At 49.8% G+C, this 16882-nt stretch overlaps 3 protein-coding genes across 12 annotated transcripts in view; 2 read left to right on the top strand and 1 right to left on the bottom strand.

The window, feature by feature from the left end:
- Positions 1-366: 366 nt before the first annotated feature.
- PRICKLE4 (prickle planar cell polarity protein 4) lies at positions 367-9714 on the top strand. Of its 2 annotated transcripts, XM_017878265.1 has the most exons (11): positions 367-961; positions 1558-1654; positions 2220-2279; positions 3275-3418; positions 3936-4043; positions 4784-4921; positions 5178-5381; positions 5960-6164; positions 6602-7661; positions 9068-9172; positions 9401-9714. In XM_017878265.1, the coding sequence occupies exons 1-9, from the start codon at positions 624-626 to the stop codon at positions 6970-6972; spliced, it is 1665 nt and encodes a 554-aa protein (XP_017733754.1). In that variant the 5' UTR covers positions 367-623; the 3' UTR covers positions 6973-7661; positions 9068-9172; positions 9401-9714. The 2 variants fall into 2 exon arrangements, with proteins under 2 accessions (XP_017733754.1, XP_017733755.1); XM_017878266.1 differs by lacking the exon at positions 2220-2279 and having other exon boundaries at positions 892-1654.
- On the top strand, positions 7457-9723 carry TOMM6 (translocase of outer mitochondrial membrane 6). The gene is made up of 3 exons (XM_017878267.1): positions 7457-7661; positions 9068-9172; positions 9401-9723. Exons 1-2 carry the CDS (start codon positions 7534-7536, stop codon positions 9162-9164), a joined length of 225 nt encoding a protein of 74 aa, XP_017733756.1. The 5' UTR covers positions 7457-7533; the 3' UTR covers positions 9165-9172; positions 9401-9723.
- USP49 (ubiquitin specific peptidase 49) overlaps positions 9724-16882 on the bottom strand; it is a 112123-nt gene continuing 104964 nt past the window's right edge. For 4 of the 9 annotated variants that reach the window (XM_017878255.1, XM_017878261.1, XM_017878257.1 and 1 more), the window contains one exon: positions 9724-16512. In XM_017878255.1, the coding sequence (XP_017733744.1) occupies positions 16322-16512 (191 nt within the window). In that variant the 3' untranslated portion in view covers positions 9724-16321. The remainder of the gene's footprint in view (positions 16513-16882) is intronic. The other 5 variants (XM_017878259.1, XM_017878256.1, XM_017878262.1 and 2 more) reach the window with 2 other exon arrangements.

The raw sequence follows: 16882 nt of genomic DNA, 5'->3' as shown, positions 1-16882 counted from the left end.
CCCGCTGCAGCAGCCGCCGCCCGCCCAGAGCTAAGGCCTCCCCGCCCCGCCCCGCGGCCGCGGGGTCGGAGGTCACCGGCAGCACCAACGAGACGCTGCGGGCGGGCGGACCCGAGCGGGGGCGACCGGCACGCAGCCTAGAAGGTCCCTTTGGAGGACTTTGCAGTCGGGAGCAGTGAGCATGCGCAGACGCCAGAGGGCGCTCCTAGCCAGGGGCTGAGAAAGCCCGGAGGGGGGAAGGGCGGAGCCTGCGGCGGAGGCGGGGCGCAGAGGCGGGGCTGAGGACACCAAAGTTGGGGGTGCTGCAGCGAGCGAAAAGGGGACGGAGGGTTGGGCGAGAAACGAAGGGAAGGGGAGAGGGTCTGAAGGGACCTGAAGGGAGACGGGCAAGACGATGTAACCTGGAAGAGGGCTGAGGGGAGGGGAAGGGGCCAGGGGGACCACTGGAGACAAGGGGGAGAGAACTGAAGGGAAACACGCGGAGGGGCGGGGCTGGGAGACCAGAGGGAGAGTTTGGGGAGACCTGGGAACTGCGGAGGGACAGGGCTGCGGGCCCGGCGAGGCGTTTCCATTCAGCGAGTGGTTGAGAACCCAGCGTAAACGCGGCTCCCGGCGTCTACTGGATGCCTGCCGGGCGCAGTCCCAGTCTGAGCCCCTGCACCTGCATGGCAGAGGCCGTGGAGCCCGCACATTTCCACCCTGAGATCCCACAAATGTGGTTTTGTCTTGCTTCAGCCCCCGGCCCCCAATCTGCAGCTCTAGGCCCCTCCCTGAGCCGCCCCTCTCCACCAGCAGGGGAGGGGCGGACGGGGACCCCTGGGGCGTGGGAGAGGAAGGGCCACGCTATTAGTGAGGGCGGGGGCGGACGGGGGCGGGCGCTGACTCCTTGGGGTGGGGTCTGGGTGAGGGGCCTGACGGCAGAGTCGGTCCAGAACTGCCCGGACAGCGACGCACAGCGATGGTAAGACCCCAGCCAAGTCCTGGTCCACTCCCCTAAAATCCCAGCAGCCAGACTCGGAAGCCCAGCGGACTCGGGAAACACCGCGTCCCAGCCCCGGAGGCGGGCCCGCCAAGTTCTAGAAAACCTTTGGGGATCTACCGAGAGGGCACTCGGCGGGACCGGGCACTCCCCTTCCTTCTCCCTCCCACTGTCCCCAGAAATCTTCCCATCCCTCCACCTCCCCAAGCCCTAAGTCTTCTCAGGCTCTGCCCTTCAGGGCAGCGGGGGTTGGGGATGTCCAGCTCCTGAGCCCTCTTGCACCTTGACGGAGGCAAGACAAGGGATTCAGCTCTGTCCCTTATCTGAGGTAGGAGGGGGAAGGGAATTATGGAGGGAATCCAGCTGGCCTGTTAGTAAGGGTGTCCCAGTGCTAGGTGGAGGTGGAGTTTGGCTGCCTTTGGGGAGATGGAAGGGTGAGTAGTAGAGGCCTGATTTCTGAGCGTTGTTTCTGTGTTGGACAATTCCACGCAAACTGCAAACTAGAGCTAAAATGGAAGAGGGTGCAAGTCCCCTCCTGGGGCCCCAGATGCTTCCTCCTTTCTTGCTGCCTGGAGCAGGGGCAATGCTGTTAGTGGCTACTCCTGGTGTGAACAGCCCATCCTGGCCACCTTCCACAGGAAACCTGACCTGAGGGACAGAAGAGGAAGGAAGCAGGTGGGTGTGAAGCCAGGAAGGAGGGAAGGGTGGCACAGGACATTTGAAGTGGGAGTGGAGGGGCAGTGCTGAGGAGGGTTCAGTGCTGGAAAGCAATATTAACTGTTACGGTCCAAACCCTCACCTCAACCCCAATACAAATCCCTGGCCCAGCCTTACAGAGGCCAGAGATTTGATGATGACCCTCCTGTGCCCAGCTACTTTGAGAATCTATCCCAGCTCTCAGAAGCCAGGTCCCCCTAAGGCTTCCCTTAGCCTCTGGTATGATCTTGGGCAAGTTAATTAACTTGTTTCAACTGTCAAGTGGAATAAAAGAAATTACCTCATAAGATTATTGTGAGGATAGACTATATTATATAATATTCTAGAAGAGTCCTGGCACAGAGTAAATATTATTAAAAAGTTTGCTCTGGTTATTTTTTTCTCCAGGGTTTGTATCTGCCCAGAGCTCTGATCCCATTCTACCTGGTTTCATCTTTGTCTTATCCACTATGAGCTCCTTGAGGGCAGGGCTCATCTCTTCTCTACATTAATAGTCACTTTTTTTTTTTTTTTTTTTTTTGAGATGGAGTCTCACTCTGCCACCCAGGCTGGAGTGCACTGCACTGCAACCTCTGCCTCCCAGGTAGGTTGGAGCGATTCCCCTGCCTCAGCCTCTCTAGTAACTGGGATTACCGGCACACATCACCATGCCTCACTTATTTTTGTATTTTTAGTAGAGACGGGGTTTCCCCATGTTGGCCAGGATGGTCTCGATCTCCTGATTTCAGGTGATCCGCCCACCTCAGCCTCCCAAAGTGCTGGGATTACTGGCCTGAACCACTGTGCCCAGCCAATAGTCACTTCTTACCCCCAATATATTGTGGCGATATCAGGAGTTGCCGAGAGGAAAACTGAAGAGATGAACTTAGATTATCCAATGCAATTGCTGCTATATATAAAAGTGCAAGGTGTTCCTGTCCTCGAGGAAGTTATAGATGAGGAGCCGAGAGATGCAGGGAGCAAAGAGAAAAACATTAGGTGCTAAATCTTGGGGCACTGAATCTTGGGGCACTGCTTGCTTCAGTTGCTCAGGGAAGGGAGAGCTGGTATGGTCACAGAGGCTGAGAAGGGTTTCCTGGTAAGGAGATCCTTTAACCAGAGGCCCAAGCCTATGTAGCTGGAAAAACTGGACCCATGTAGGAAGTTGTAAAGAAGCATGCTCACTGGGGCTGTGGGTGCATGGTGAGAAATGGTGGAAGTTAAGGCTGATGAGGTAAGGAGAGAGGGGCCAGCCTGCCCAAAGGCCCACCAGAAAGGCAAAGTGCCCTCTCCTTCTACCATGGGCCTCCGCTTACCTCCATCCCAATCTTGGGAGACCCCAGAATTTTGAACTTCAGAAATTCTGGACCAAAAGACATGACCTCAAGACCTGGTTCTGCCACTTACTGGCTGTTTGACTTTAGGCATGTTACTCATGGTCTGATCCTCAGTTGGGCCATCTGTAAGATGGGGATAATACTACCTAAGTCATTTGGGTGTTGGGAGGACTGAGGGAAATAATACCTATAAAGCACTTAACACTTCCTAGCACATTGTAACGGCCTAATACATGGAGGTGTTCTTATTGTTTTGGGGTAGCCTTTGCCACTAATGTCAGTGCAAAACTCTGGCTGGCCCCACCAAGAGGACAGCCCCAAGCCCCAGGATCCAGGTCTGCCAGCCAACTCAGACAGTGACTCAGGCCACCTGCCAGGGAAGGACCCTGAGGACACCTCTGCTCAGGTAGTAGAGTTGTGCCCTTCCTCTGAGACCAACATATCCTCTATCCTGTGGGGTGGCCACCTTTTTCCAGTAACCCGGAGGTAGTTTGACTTCGTGCCTAATCTCTTATTGCCTTTCTCTCTTTTCAGGAATTCCTGTCTCTGCAGCTGCTTAGAACGTGGGGTTTTGACTTTAAACTCATTCACATGAATATCCATTACCTCTCCTAGGGAATCTGTGTTGTCAAAGCAGACTCTAGGGGCTTTGGCCCCAAGGCGTGAAGGGGGTTAAGAAGGGAAAGCATAAGAAGGGAAGCTGTTTTGGGGTGTGGGGCCTCCCCAGCCTCCCTCAAGGAAGACCACAGATACAGGCATCAGTCAGCTATCCTTGCACTCAGTGAAGATCTGGAAAGAGGACCCTCCCAAATGGAGGGCATGCTTAGAAGCTGCTCTAGATGGGAGAAGAGGTGGCAATGACTAGGGGGAAAGGAGAAAGAAAAACCTAGTTTCACCTCTCCCCTTCTTCCATGTGTCCCCAGGGTCCTTCAGTTCTGAGCTTGGGTTCCCTTTGCCTGGACACCAACCAAGCCCCCGACTGGACTGGGCTTCGGACCCTCCTGCAGCAACTCCCTCCGCAGGACATTGATGTGGGTCTCCTCTCCCTATCTTCCCTCTCTTGCCTCTCCCTGCCCCTCTCTTTTCTTACTGTGGGAAGAACCTCAGTCCAGAAGTTGGGAGATGTGGATTTAAGGCCCAGCTATGCCACTGGTTGGGATGTCATTCTCCCCCTGCCTGAGTTTTCACGTTGGCAGTAACAATAGCAGGTGCAATAACATCTGCTCTGCCCACCACAACGCTTAGTTCAAGAGCAAATGAGAAAATGGACATGAACGACTTTTGAAACGGATAATGGAATGTACAAATGTAGAGAGTATGGTTGTTACATATTTATTGAGGGTCTACATGTGCCCAGCCTAAAGGCTTACAATTCAATTGGGGAGGCAAGACAGGAGTGTATGAAATAATTTGAGGAAATGCAAGAATGGGAAGTGATACTGAGCTCTTAGCTCATTGGGAGCAAGGACCTAATGGTGACAGGGCTAAGTGCTGTGGGCCTGTCAGACCTGATTGATGACCATTCCTAGGGGAGCAAGGGGAGACTTGGGGGGCAAGGGGAGACTCAGGTGGCCTGGGGGGCAGGGGGAGACTCAGGTGGCCTTTCCTGAGCTCCTTTCCTTCTTCGATTTCCCCTTCTATGCCATTATCTCTGGCATCTCCCTGAGGTTCTACAACCTTTCTCTGACCCAGCAGCCAAGCCTTCCTCCAAGCAATGCTCAGTCTTTCCTGCTGGAGCTCTCCCAGTAACTGTAGAGGACTGTTTCTGCAGGAGCACTACTGCCTGGCCCTTGGGGAGGAGGAGCGGGCCGAGCTGCGGCTCTTCTGTGCCAGGCGGAAGCAGGAGGCCCTGGGACAGGGGGTAGCCCGCCTGGTACTTCCCAAGCTTGAAGGACACACCTGTGAGAAGGTCTGTAGCACCCCTCCCCTCAAGTTCCCCTTCCTCTATTCTTTGCCCTCATTTCTGCAAAGGGGCTAGCTTCTGGAACTCTGGTTGGGAAACAGGAAAAACAGAAACCAAGTTTGGGAGCTCTTGGTATAGGTTGCAGTGGATGTGGGCTTGCTAGGGTATGGTGAGAACAGGTTGGGATCAGATTGCAAGAGCAAGGAGGTAAGTTAGGACGGTAGTGCCTACTCGGACCACCTCAGCACCTCCCCTCTGACAGTGTAGGGAGCTGCTGAAGCCAGGAGAGTACGGAGTGTTTGCAGCCCGGGCAGGGGAACAGCGTTGCTGGCACCAGTCTTGCTTTGCCTGCCAGGCCTGTGGCCAGGCCCTGATAAACCTCATCTACTTCTACCATGATGGACAACTTTACTGCGGCCGCCATCATGCAGAGTTGCTGCGCCCGCGCTGCCCGGCTTGTGACCAGGTACAGCCTGGAGGGGAGGAACTGGGGGTCTACCCAGGGTCCAGAGTGGCAGGATACAAAGGAACACTCTCCTGGGCCACAGTTTCTCACAGTATCAGGGAGTGGGGAGAAGTAGGAACCAGCCTGGGCAAGTTCACTGTGTTCTGACTTGAGCTCTGGGCATGTGGGACCCGGTGCCCTTCTACCTCTGGCCTCCCCCACTGCAGAGGCCCTCAAATGTTCTTGGACTGACAGAATTTCTCTAGAGCAGGGACTCTTGGACACATGCTCATCTCAGTAGATGCCAAGTGCCCAGTACTGTGCCTCATCATGCTAGAAATTCCCTTGATGTCAGCATAAAAGGAAGCCTGGAGCCCTGGTTTGGGAGTCCAGACCCCCAGGTCGCACTTCGGATTGTGCCACTTGCTAGCTGAGATCCTGGCTAAGCCAATCAGTCCTCCCTGCGTCCAAGAGTGACTGAGTGAATCAAATGGGAATGTATGCAGACGTGCTTTAGCGTTAACTGGGTAAAAGGCGTGGTTACTGGATGAATGAATGAGTGAATGAATGAATGAAACGTTCCCCTCTCCCTCTCCCAGCTGATCTTCTCCCAGCGCTGCACCGAGGCGGAGGGACAGCGCTGGCATGAGAACCACTTCTGTTGCCAGGACTGCGCCGGGCCGCTGGGCGGGGGACGTTATGCCCTGCCTGGGGGAAGCCCCTGCTGCCCCAGCTGCTTCGAGAACCGCTACTCGGATGCAGGCTCGAGCTGGGCCGGGGCACTGGAAGGGCATGCATTCCTTGGTAAGGGAGAGGATGCAGAGCAAAGAGGGAGAGGGCTTGGGCTGGGCTGTGGGGGTTCTCCCGGGCTGGGACCCTCGCCCCGGTCCCACGCCGTCCCATCCCTCCAGGAGCACCCCCACCGCAACCCCAGATCCGAGCCTCGGGGCCCGCAGCTCTCACCGCGCGTCCCTGGCCGGAGCGTTCCAAGGGCCTCCCGAACCCACCCCGCGCCGCGGTCGGGGTTGCGGCGCCGGACTCCCTCCCAGGCGCGGGACGCGGCCGCCCTCTGGTGGAGGCGGGGGACCCTGGCGAGGACTCTCGGCGGCGGCGGCGGCGGCGGCGGCGCGCACGGCCCAGGGGCTGGGCGGGGCGAGAGGCTGGGCCTCAACCCCGCTAGCTGCGGTGGAGGTCCAGCTCCGCATCTCTGAGACCAGCGTTTCCGACCCGGCCCGGAACAGGGGAGACCGGACCCGACCGAACTAGAGGAAGGGACCAAACCTCGGTGAACTCTGCGACCCTCTCCCGAACACTCCTTCTCGCTGCTGCCGGCGGTTCCAGCCTGCAAACTCAGACGTGGCTGCCTGGATCCAGTCCCCAGCAGGAGAACCGACCTGGGAACAAAGCGGAGGCACCCAAAGGGCAGGAGCAGTGCCGCTTGGAGACTCTTAGTGATCCCAAGGACACCCCTTTCTCCACCTGCTCCTCCTCCTCTGACTCGGAACCTGAAGGCTTTTTCTTAGGCGAGCGCCTTCCCCTGTCCTGGAAAATCCCCGGAAGCCTCCAAGCAGAGGACAGCAACGCCTCTAAGAAGCACTGCACCATGTGCTAGTGGCGCAGCTCAGAGAGGGGGTGTGAGTGGGAGGAAAGGGGTCTGTAAAGCGGGAGAACAAAGCTAGCCTCCCCTAGCAATCCTAGACTGAGACGCAGTCAGGCGCACGCCCGCGAGAGGCGGCGAGGTGACAAGTTTGGAGTGCACCCCCTTCAGCACATCGCGTTAGGACTTTTAGTGGAGACTTTCTTGGCAAAACCCACTCCCCAAAGCTATGCTTCCCCTGTTGAGATAGCCCCTACCCCCACGTCCACAGGCTGGGAGAGCCCCGTCCCCACCATCCTCCTCCCGAGCCAATTAGGTCACAGCACGCGTGACGGTTACCGGCTGGACAGCCGGAGGTGGGACCGGGAGCAGGGGACCGTAGAGCTGGGCCGCGCTCCTCCCCTCCTAGAGCTCGTGGACGCGCAGCAGGGGGCCGTCCCGCTTCCGGATGTCGGACCAAGCGAACAGAGCTCCACTGCCGGCTGCTAGTAGCCGGAAGTGCCAAACCGGAGGTGCGTCATTCACCCGCGACGCCGATACGGTTCCTCCACCGAGGCGCATGCGAAGGTGCCTACTATGGCTTCCAGCGGGGTCCCGGTGAGCGCTGCTGGCTCGGCTAATGAAACTCCCGAAATACCAGACAACGTGGGAGATTGGCTTCGGGGCGTCTACCGCTTTGCCACAGATAGGAATGACTTCCGGAGGTAACCGAGCCCGGGAACTTGGTCCTTCTCTGGCCCTTGCGTCGGTATTTCCCCTTTCTCGCGAGGCTGGCGCCTCAGGGTTTTTTGTTTTTGTTTTTTGTTTTTTTTTGAGACGGAGTCTCGCTCTGTCGCCCAGGCTGGAGTGCAGTGGCGCGATCTCCGCTCACTGCAAGTTCCGCCGCCTCCTAGGTTAACGCCATTCTCCTGCCTCAGCCTTCCTAGAAGCTGGGACTACAGGCGCCCGCTGCCACGCCCGGCTAATTTTTTTGTATTTTTAGTAGAGACGGGGTTTCACCGTTTTCGCCAGGATGATCTCGATCTCCTGACCTCGTGATCCGCCCGCCTCGGCCTCCCAAAGTGCTGGGATTACAGGCGTGAGTCACCGCGCCCGGCCTTGTTTTTGTTTTTTAACATTGCCAGCATTGTGGCGTCTTCGTAACTCTGGCTGTGCGTTACTGAGGTCCTTGGCCAGGAGGGAGAGTTCCCGTGTGGCAAAAGCGATCTTTCGTTCATGTGGCTGTATCTGTATGTCACCCTGATCAACGGAAGAGGTGCCAGCACGTAAACAGGCTTTTTTGGCCCTGGACTAGTGCTGTCGCTGGGCTTTGCGGATCTTACATTTTTTTTTTTTTTTTTTTTTGAGACGGAGTCTCGCTCTGGCACCCAGGCTGGAGTGCAGAGGCGCAATCTCGGCTCACTGTCCCTTCCGCCTCCCGGGTTCAAGTGATTCTCCTGCCTCAGCCTCCCCAGTAGCTGGAATTACAGGCGCGCGCCACCACGCCCAGCTAATTTTTGTGTTTTTAGTAGAGACGGGGTTTCACCATCTTGGGCAGGCTGGTCTCAAACTCCTGACTTCTTGATCCACCCGCCTCGGCCTCCCGAAGTGCTAGGATTACAGGCGTGAGCCACCCCGTCTGGCCACATTTATTTCTTTTTGAGACAGTCTCGCTCTGTCGCCCAGGCTGGAGTGTAGTGGCACGACCTCAGCTCACTGCAATCTCCGCCTCCCGGATTCCAGCGATTCTCCTGCCTCAGCCTCCCCAGTAGCTGGGATTACAGGCGCGCGCCACCACACCCAGCTAATTTTTGTATTTTTAGTAGAGATGGGGTTTCATCATGTTGGCCAGGCTGGTCTTGAACTCCTGACCTCGCGATTAGCCTGCCTCGGCCTCCCAAAGTGCTGGGATTACAAGCGTGAGCCACCTCACCCAGCTTTATCTTACATTTATTAGGCACAAAAATGAACTCCAAATTCCCACGTGGGTTTTGAGCAACCTGCCATGTCACAACCATGTATTAATGCCTCCGGGAAGGTGGTGGTGATGGAAGCTTTTCCCCCAGTACATTTCGTTAACTGTACAACAGATTCAGTGACCACAGGGTTAGTAAAACACATTTTTTTCCAGGAACTTGATACTAAATTTGGGACTCTTTGCTGCGGGAGTTTGGCTGGCCAGGAACTTGAGTGACATTGACCTCATGGCACCTCAGCCAGGGGTGTAGCCAAGTAGGTAAGCACTGAACCACCCCCCTACGTGTCTTAGGAGACCTAGAGACTGGGAGAAGCAATGTTTTCTGTCAACTATTCACGTCATGTACAAAAGAATGTGATGTAAAACCCTTAACTATTCCTAGTTAAATGTGTTTTCAGATGTTGTAAGGGATTTCAGTATCTCTTACCAGTTTCCCTCCCATACTTTTCCAGTTCTAATGCCATCTGTTGTCTTATCCGATTGCAGACAAATGGAATCCTGTGCTGAACCCGAATCTTCCAAAAAACAGCCTACAATCTGTGACCACCACAAGATGTGCCCTGATGGCAGCTGAAGTTTGATTCAGATGGGCACTTTTCTTCCCTCTCCCTGCCTAGTTTCCTTTTGTTCCTTGAATCCACGCAGAATTCCATTCTCTGGTCAGCCGACAGGCTTAAAGTATGGCCTCTGTTCTATAAAGTTCTGTACATAGTTCCCAAGCTTCTGCAGGGGGTGATCTTTGCTCTTGTCCTGAGAAATAACAGTGCTGTTTTAACAAACATTTGAAATAAATACCGCACACAAAAGCAGTCATTTTATTCTTTTAATAAGAAACTTTTGCTTACAAAAACAAGGTGTAAAAAAATTTACAAAAATCATAAAACATGATTTATATTTCACACTTGAGAGACAAAACAAGCCCCAAACATGGATTTTAATGGAGGTGGTTTGCTTCATTTTAAAAGGAAGGAAAAAAAAAAAAAGCAGCTGTAACCATACATTGATGTCAACATAGCATGAAGTTTATTCTTGAAGAATTTACATTGTTGAGCAATATAAGGGGAAGAAGCCATTTGGTGTTGCATAGCATTTTAGTGCACCAGATGGGTTTTCCAGGCACCAGGGAGGCATTGTTGCTGGAATAGTGAGGTTTGGTGGCACAAAGAGGGCAGTGATGTGTAGGGGGAGGCAAAGTGAAGTAAGCCTGGGCAGTGGGCACTAAAGTGACACTGCTGAGGAAGCTGCTTCCTTCAGAAGGAGATGTCTTGTGACCCTAAAATTGATGGTAGTGCTACTGTCCAGGGTTTGGGGGCTCTTTGGAAATGGAGTACGTATGGAACTGGCATGTATAAACTTGTATAGCCATAGAAAGGGGTGGATAGAAACGGGTCCACCATGGCAATTATTTTTTTATGGTCAGTTTACTAGACATTAAAAAAAATACTGCTTTTATGTGCCAAGTCTCCTATGAAACTAGTGTGGGATTAAAGGACATTAATTGGAAAGGAGGGTCAGTATATATGGACCACAGTGGCCTGCTAAGAATGATAGATGTCTCTAGCAGTTTGTTCACTACTAAACAGGACAAAATAGTCTTTCCTGACCTTGCTGGCGTAAATATTAAGAAAATTGCTTGAGAATTAGATTTTTTTAGTATGTATATAAAAACAGCACCATTCTTTGTATAAATCATATAGATCTTATCTGATAGATGAAGCCAAGACCCTTGAGTCTACAGTGGGTAGACTGAGAGGTTTATATCTTTCTGGGTATTAAGATGAAGAAGGATCACATGAGAGCAAAGCTTAGCTTCGAAGCCATCACCTCCCAAATGGTGACCAAGGAGGAAACTTTTAAGCCATAGTATAGATGCTAACCCCCATTTAAGACCCGCATCAGACCACTTGCTAAGACAAGAAATACCAGCACCTCCTGTTCTTTATAGGAATGAAACTTAGATCCTTAAAGTCTGCTACCTGACATACTCATGACTGAACAGTTTTATTTGATAAAAACTTCCAAAATTGAAAATCAAAATCCAGCAAGAATTAAGACATGGCAGCTTCCAAAAGCATAATTCAAATTTTATTCAAAATTTACTGTTTTGGCTTCAAGTGTTTACTGTTGGTTGGGTTTTAAAGCCATAATGATGGTTGAGTAAGGATTCATTTATTTATTTATTTTAAATTTTATACATTTTGAAAAGATTTCAAGTCTGTGTTTCCCAGGCTGGTCTTGAGCTCCTGGCCTCAAGCAATCCTCCCACCTTGGCCTCCCAAAGTGTTGGGATTACAGGTGCTAGCCACCGTGTCCAGCCAATGTTTCACTTAAACTGGCTTAATTCTTCAAAGTGGTTAAGAATTTAGTAAATAAAACTACTTAATCTACAACTTTCAAAAATTGATAAGTAATCATTAATTCTGTAAATGAAGGAATTGGGCTTCATTACTGCCAAAACAACATTTTCCCCAAGGAAAGTCAATTTTATATCCTGTCACACTTTTCAGCCCTGGCTAGTTAACACAGTACTATGAAAATCTCTAGCTAGATTTTAAACGAAATATGCCAGCAGAAGTATGGAATGAGTCCACAAAAATGAGTGTCACAATGCTATAGTAGCTATGGTGTATTTAGTCCAGAGTGTGGGTTGAATAAGTACACAGTAATTAAAGTCATAGTCTTGGCCCAACAGAACAGTTATTAAACGTAAGATACAAACTAAAGTCACAGTCATATTTAGAAGGCGCTTTTCAACTTTAGTGCTGACTTTAAAAGTCTGAACCACCAGGAAGATGTGTACTTAACTAGTTAAAAAATTAAATGGCCATGGAAAGTTTTACCCCAAAGATACAACCTCTTCACTTATTTAGTTCAGTAATGAGGCTGAGGGACCCAATTTTCAAGTGTGCATTTGAGTGGTAAACTTTTAAACACCATTTGGTGAAGTTTCAGGAGCTCAGTGGAAACCTTAAGGTCGGAGTAAAAGAAACTGGCTGTAAACAGCCCTGCAGTGAAGAGACTGGGTCTTAGCGCCTTCCACAGCCACTCAGCAACATCTCAGTCAGTGCTTGCCAGAGGGGGGAAGGGCATGGAGAGCTAGGACGGGTGCCTTCTCTTTTGCACCACTCCCTTTGCATATTACACAGTGCACTGGCTTGCCTTACAATCTGCGGTTCACATACAGAGGTTTTCTATACTGCTTCCGGACATTTTTTGCAAAAGAACATCAGAACCAATGAAGGTACCACTTCAGGAGGAATCATTTTTGTTTGACTTCTGCTGTATGTTGCCCAGCATTAGTCACTGTTTTGATGAAGACTAAAAGGCCTTTTCTGAACATCTGTGCTCTCTCAACTACCTGGGAAAGCATCCCTTCCACTCACAAGATGTAACCTCAGATAGGGATATAGTATACATTTAAAAAGGGGTAGCCCCCCAGCCTGATTTTAAAAGGCCCAAGTTAATGTATGGAACGTGACAAGGGAAGTGAAAAACAAATGGAGTACATAGTCTGCTTGAAAAACAGCCATTTGATGAACAGTCACAAATACAAAGAATTTGGACATTGTAACATAATTTTAGAACTTGCTGGTAAGAATTTGCATTCACACACAAGAGACATGAAATGCTTTTTAAAAGTCTTGTGATACCAAATGTCCTTTAAACACTACACAGACCCATTTGCCACTCGAAATGACAAGAAATCCTTTCCCTTAATCTTTTCAATTCCATGCAAACCATAATTGAGTACAAGGCACCAAATTTTATGAATTGTATAAAATTAGTTCACAAAGCTTTGTCAGTAAGTAAAACAAACTCCATTTCTCCCTCCCGGCCTGCCCACCCTCCTCCCACCACCCGCCATCCCCAACCAAGTTTTCATTCTGCACTACTGTCAACCTCTCTAGGGCTTATGCTGGGGCATGCCCCACTGCCAGCCAATCCACCTCATTGGTTCTTCCCTTGTACTTGGATGGAGCTGTAAGCACAGCCAGAGTAGCAAACTCATACAATCATTGACTCTAGAAGCCTTGCCATTTAAGACAAAAATAAACTCTGCTATTGAGTCCATAGGACACATTAACATTTCTACAGTTTCCAATTTTATTCATGACACTTTAAGAGACGTCTGAAATTTTTTTTATTTTTTTTTTGAGACGGAGTCTCGCTCTGTCACCAGGCTGGAGTGCAGTGGCGCGATCTCGGCTCACTGCAACCTCTGCCTTCTGGGTTCAAGCGATTCTCCTGCCTCAGCCTCCCGAGTAGCTGGGACTACAGGCACAAGCCGCCACGCCCAGCTAATTTTTGTATTTTTAGTAGAGATGGGAGTTTCACCATGTTGGCCAGGATGATCTCAATCTCAATCTCCTGACCTTGTGATCCGCCCGCCTCGGCCTCCCAAAGTGCTGGGATTACAGGCGTGAGCCACCGCGCCCAGCCTGGAAATTCTTTACAGTGTAGCACTGCCCTCCAACCCTGCCCCATAACTCCAAGACTGAGGGGCTGGATCAAAGCTGGCAAGAGCTCTGACTACCATTTAATAACAGCTTCAGTTCCTGGCTGCCAAGGGCATTCCTAACTATTTTTATACTAGCATGGATGTTCACCTCAGAGGCAACCACAGATATGAGGGTCAGGCTAGATTGAGGTAAAAAAAAAAATCCTTTTTGAGGGCCTAGGTGCACTCATCTTGGCTGGGTACAGCAGCAAGTAAACATACCAGCCAACTAACTACAAAGGGTTCCTGGAACGTCTCAGACTCTTAACTACTTGCCCTGGGAGAGAAGCAGGCCCATTAAGGTTCAGTTAGGAGACCATGGGTTTGATTTGGCAGCATCTAGTCAGCTTTTACCTGGTTCTTATTTTCTTCTCTTTAGAATGATTCAATTTAAGATGCAACTGAGACATTTATCTATACCCAATATGTAAATAAATTAAAGGCAAAGGGACAATTCCCTCACAATAGCCATTGGCTTATGCAGCAGGGAACTCTTTAATAAAAAATCTCCTTAAATACCAACTTAAGTGTCTAGTGCTGCTGCCTCTGGGTACCTGAGGTGTCTGTAACTGCAGTGGGCACCTTTCACAAATGTGTAGCTCAGTAGAGACTCTGATGTTAGTTTCTTTTATTACTTTGATATATGCGTGCTCAGCTAAGCACTTATTTCATGAAGTCCTTAATCTGCTTAATAAATCCTTATAATATTTGGTATAAAACTATTTTTAAAAATTAAATTGGAAGATCTTTGAATTTTCCATTAAATGTTTATTAGTAATTATCCCCACTGGACAGCCTGAGGGGTAAAGTAGATGCTCTATTAGTTCTTCTCTATCTTGTAAGTTCTCTTTTTCTAGAATAATAAACATAGGATTCAATGAAAGATGAGGCACGATTCATAGTTTCCTTTCCTTTTTACTCTCCTTGGTTTTTTTAAGTTAATGGGCTTTTCTGTTGCCACAAAAAGTCATTACTAATCATGCCGACTTAAAAACTTGAATCTTGAGAGTATAGCTTCACATCAGAGCCTCTGGCAGCATGGACAGCGGTGACACTTTAAAACAGTGTCCAAGAGAGGGTGAGCCCAGGCAAAGCTTATACAAAGAAGCCTGCAGTAGACAATATAAACCAAACAGCATAAAAAATGCCATACGCTGTCGCTTCCAAATAAAAGCTAAATATTACAGAAATCTCACAGTGTTGGAAAAAGCAAGTTTAATTTAAAATATAGTCATTCCTTCCCTATCAGGGTGAGCCATTTTTTGTCTGAATTTCCTCCATGTCTCAGTGCTGCCTGGCAGGGCCTATGGGAGAGTTCATTTCAACAAGTCAACAGCAAATGCTACAGATCTGTGCGGGAAATGTGGCTCATCAACAATGCTAAAGCTATAATCCTCATTCTTTAGCCTCGCTTTCCCCACTTCCCCCCCCTCCCCGAACTCCCTTCCACATCTACTCCCTTCAAGTGACAACTGTACTTCTACCTGAATTCAAACATTAATACGATATACTCAGTCAAAAGATGAGCATTCATAGTGACAGGTTGAGTGAGGCTCACTGCAGCAACCACAGCAACAAAAGTTAGGATTTGCATTCACTTTCACCAGCAAATCTAAGTGAAGAACTAAGAATGAAGTGGCACCTGATGGGGACAAGGGTTTTTATCTGGGCAATTTCATTCTGTTTAGAAACTGACCCAATTTAAAAAGGACGATGTATTTTACTAGCACTGGGGGAAAGGACGGGGCACTCTTGTTTTTTTCTCTGATGGACTGAGTATGGGGGGTAAAGCAACAGTAGGGATTATCAGATTTGGGAGGAAACAGGTCAAGGCCATCGGTAATCAACTCTCCAGATATGTACGAGGTGGATTCCTAAGCAATTAACATACCCCAGAAAACCAAAAGCTCCCAAACCCTGTGACCATGAATATTCTACTTCTCCAGGAGCAAGAAAGAAGCTGCAGGCTAAGAAGCTGCATGCTGCACTGAAGTGAGAACGGGTGATAGGCATTCAATAAGCCCTGGAGCACCAGCTATCTCTGCCCACCCTCAATTGAGTTCTAAGAAAACCTAAGAATCAATTTAAACCAAACCATGTGCTTGCCCTAGACCTGAACCAGGGATCTGCTACAGAACTGGGATAGCCAGGAGTGTCCTTTGGCTCAGCATGCAACATGTGCTGGTCTATTGCTTCTTTATATGACCTGCCCCTTCTTTAGAATGAAGGGGTATTCATGCCAGTCTCAGAAGTATGGAATGATTAAATGACAGCAGCAGGTAGGGAGGGTATGACATATGAAAACCATCCCATTTCGCATGGGGAAATTTGTTCCATGCATCTCACTCCACTCTTCAGCAGCTATCCCCAAAAAAGGAAGTTTGTTTTGAACCCTTGAAGGTTACTTCCTTTGTGGGAATAAACCCTTTAGACTTCATCTCCCATCTTGAAGCCAATCCCATCCAGCAAACTGCTAGCCCAGGGCCCCCTCCTCACATGCTCTGTCCAGGGCTGCTCACATCTGGAGGGTTCTTTTGGTGCTGCAAGGAGGTCCTGCTTAGCAGGGGAATCACGTAATGGAGAGAAAACATGGCTGCTCTCCTGTGTGGATATGATTAATTTACTCCCCCTTTCTTCCACCTAGATCCCTCCATATTGAGAAGCAACTGATGAAAGGATCTTCATAGAAGTTACTTCTTTTGTTTTTAGGAAAGGAGGGAACTCCCAAACTCATTCAAAAGAAAGAGACTACAAAATTTATGACAGGACACGAATCACCTGGCACCTTCTACTCTAGACCCAGTGAGGCAAACCTAGTAATCTGTTCCTGCAGTAGCCTTATTTCCTATAAGAGGAAAGATGTATGGACACCAATACACAAAAGCCAGTCTTTGATACATGCCTCCCATTCAGGAAAATGTCTGTGGTCTGCCTTCATCATTGTTGCTGGACTGCACCTGAGCTTGGAGATGGGTTTCTGAGATTCTTGCATTGCCCTGCACTGTTCTTTGAGTGTAAAAAAGGATGTAGGCCTGGGTTTTGCACACTTCCTCGACACTGCATACATTCAGCTTTGAGTCATTGCAGTGGACCCAAAAACCTAGGAAACCAAAGGAGAAAAAAAAGAGAGAAAATGACTACCCAATTCATATTTCTAGTTAGCAGGCAAAATCAGGAGATGAAGAAAGGGACAGAGAAGTTCTGAATAGAGCCAACCCTCGATTATTGGTGGGGGAAGGGACAGGTAAATGAAACCGACAGACTTTGGTGTATCCACTGGCTTTAACCCCACCAAACCCCACAGTACTGCTTATTGACTGACTGCAATTTTTTTTTTTTTTTTTTTTTTTGAGACGGAGTCTTGCTCTGTCGCCCAGGCTGGAGCGCAGTGGCGGGATCTTGGCTCACTGCAAGCTCCACCTCCCGGGTTCATGCCATTCTCCTGCCTCAGCCTCCTGAGTAGCTGGGAC

This window comes from Rhinopithecus bieti, unplaced genomic scaffold (assembly GCF_001698545.2).
Source record: "Rhinopithecus bieti isolate Rb0 unplaced genomic scaffold, ASM169854v2 scaffold_9981, whole genome shotgun sequence".
Taxonomy (NCBI): Eukaryota; Metazoa; Chordata; class Mammalia; order Primates; family Cercopithecidae; genus Rhinopithecus; species Rhinopithecus bieti.
This window is presented reverse-complemented; position numbering and strand designations above follow the sequence as displayed.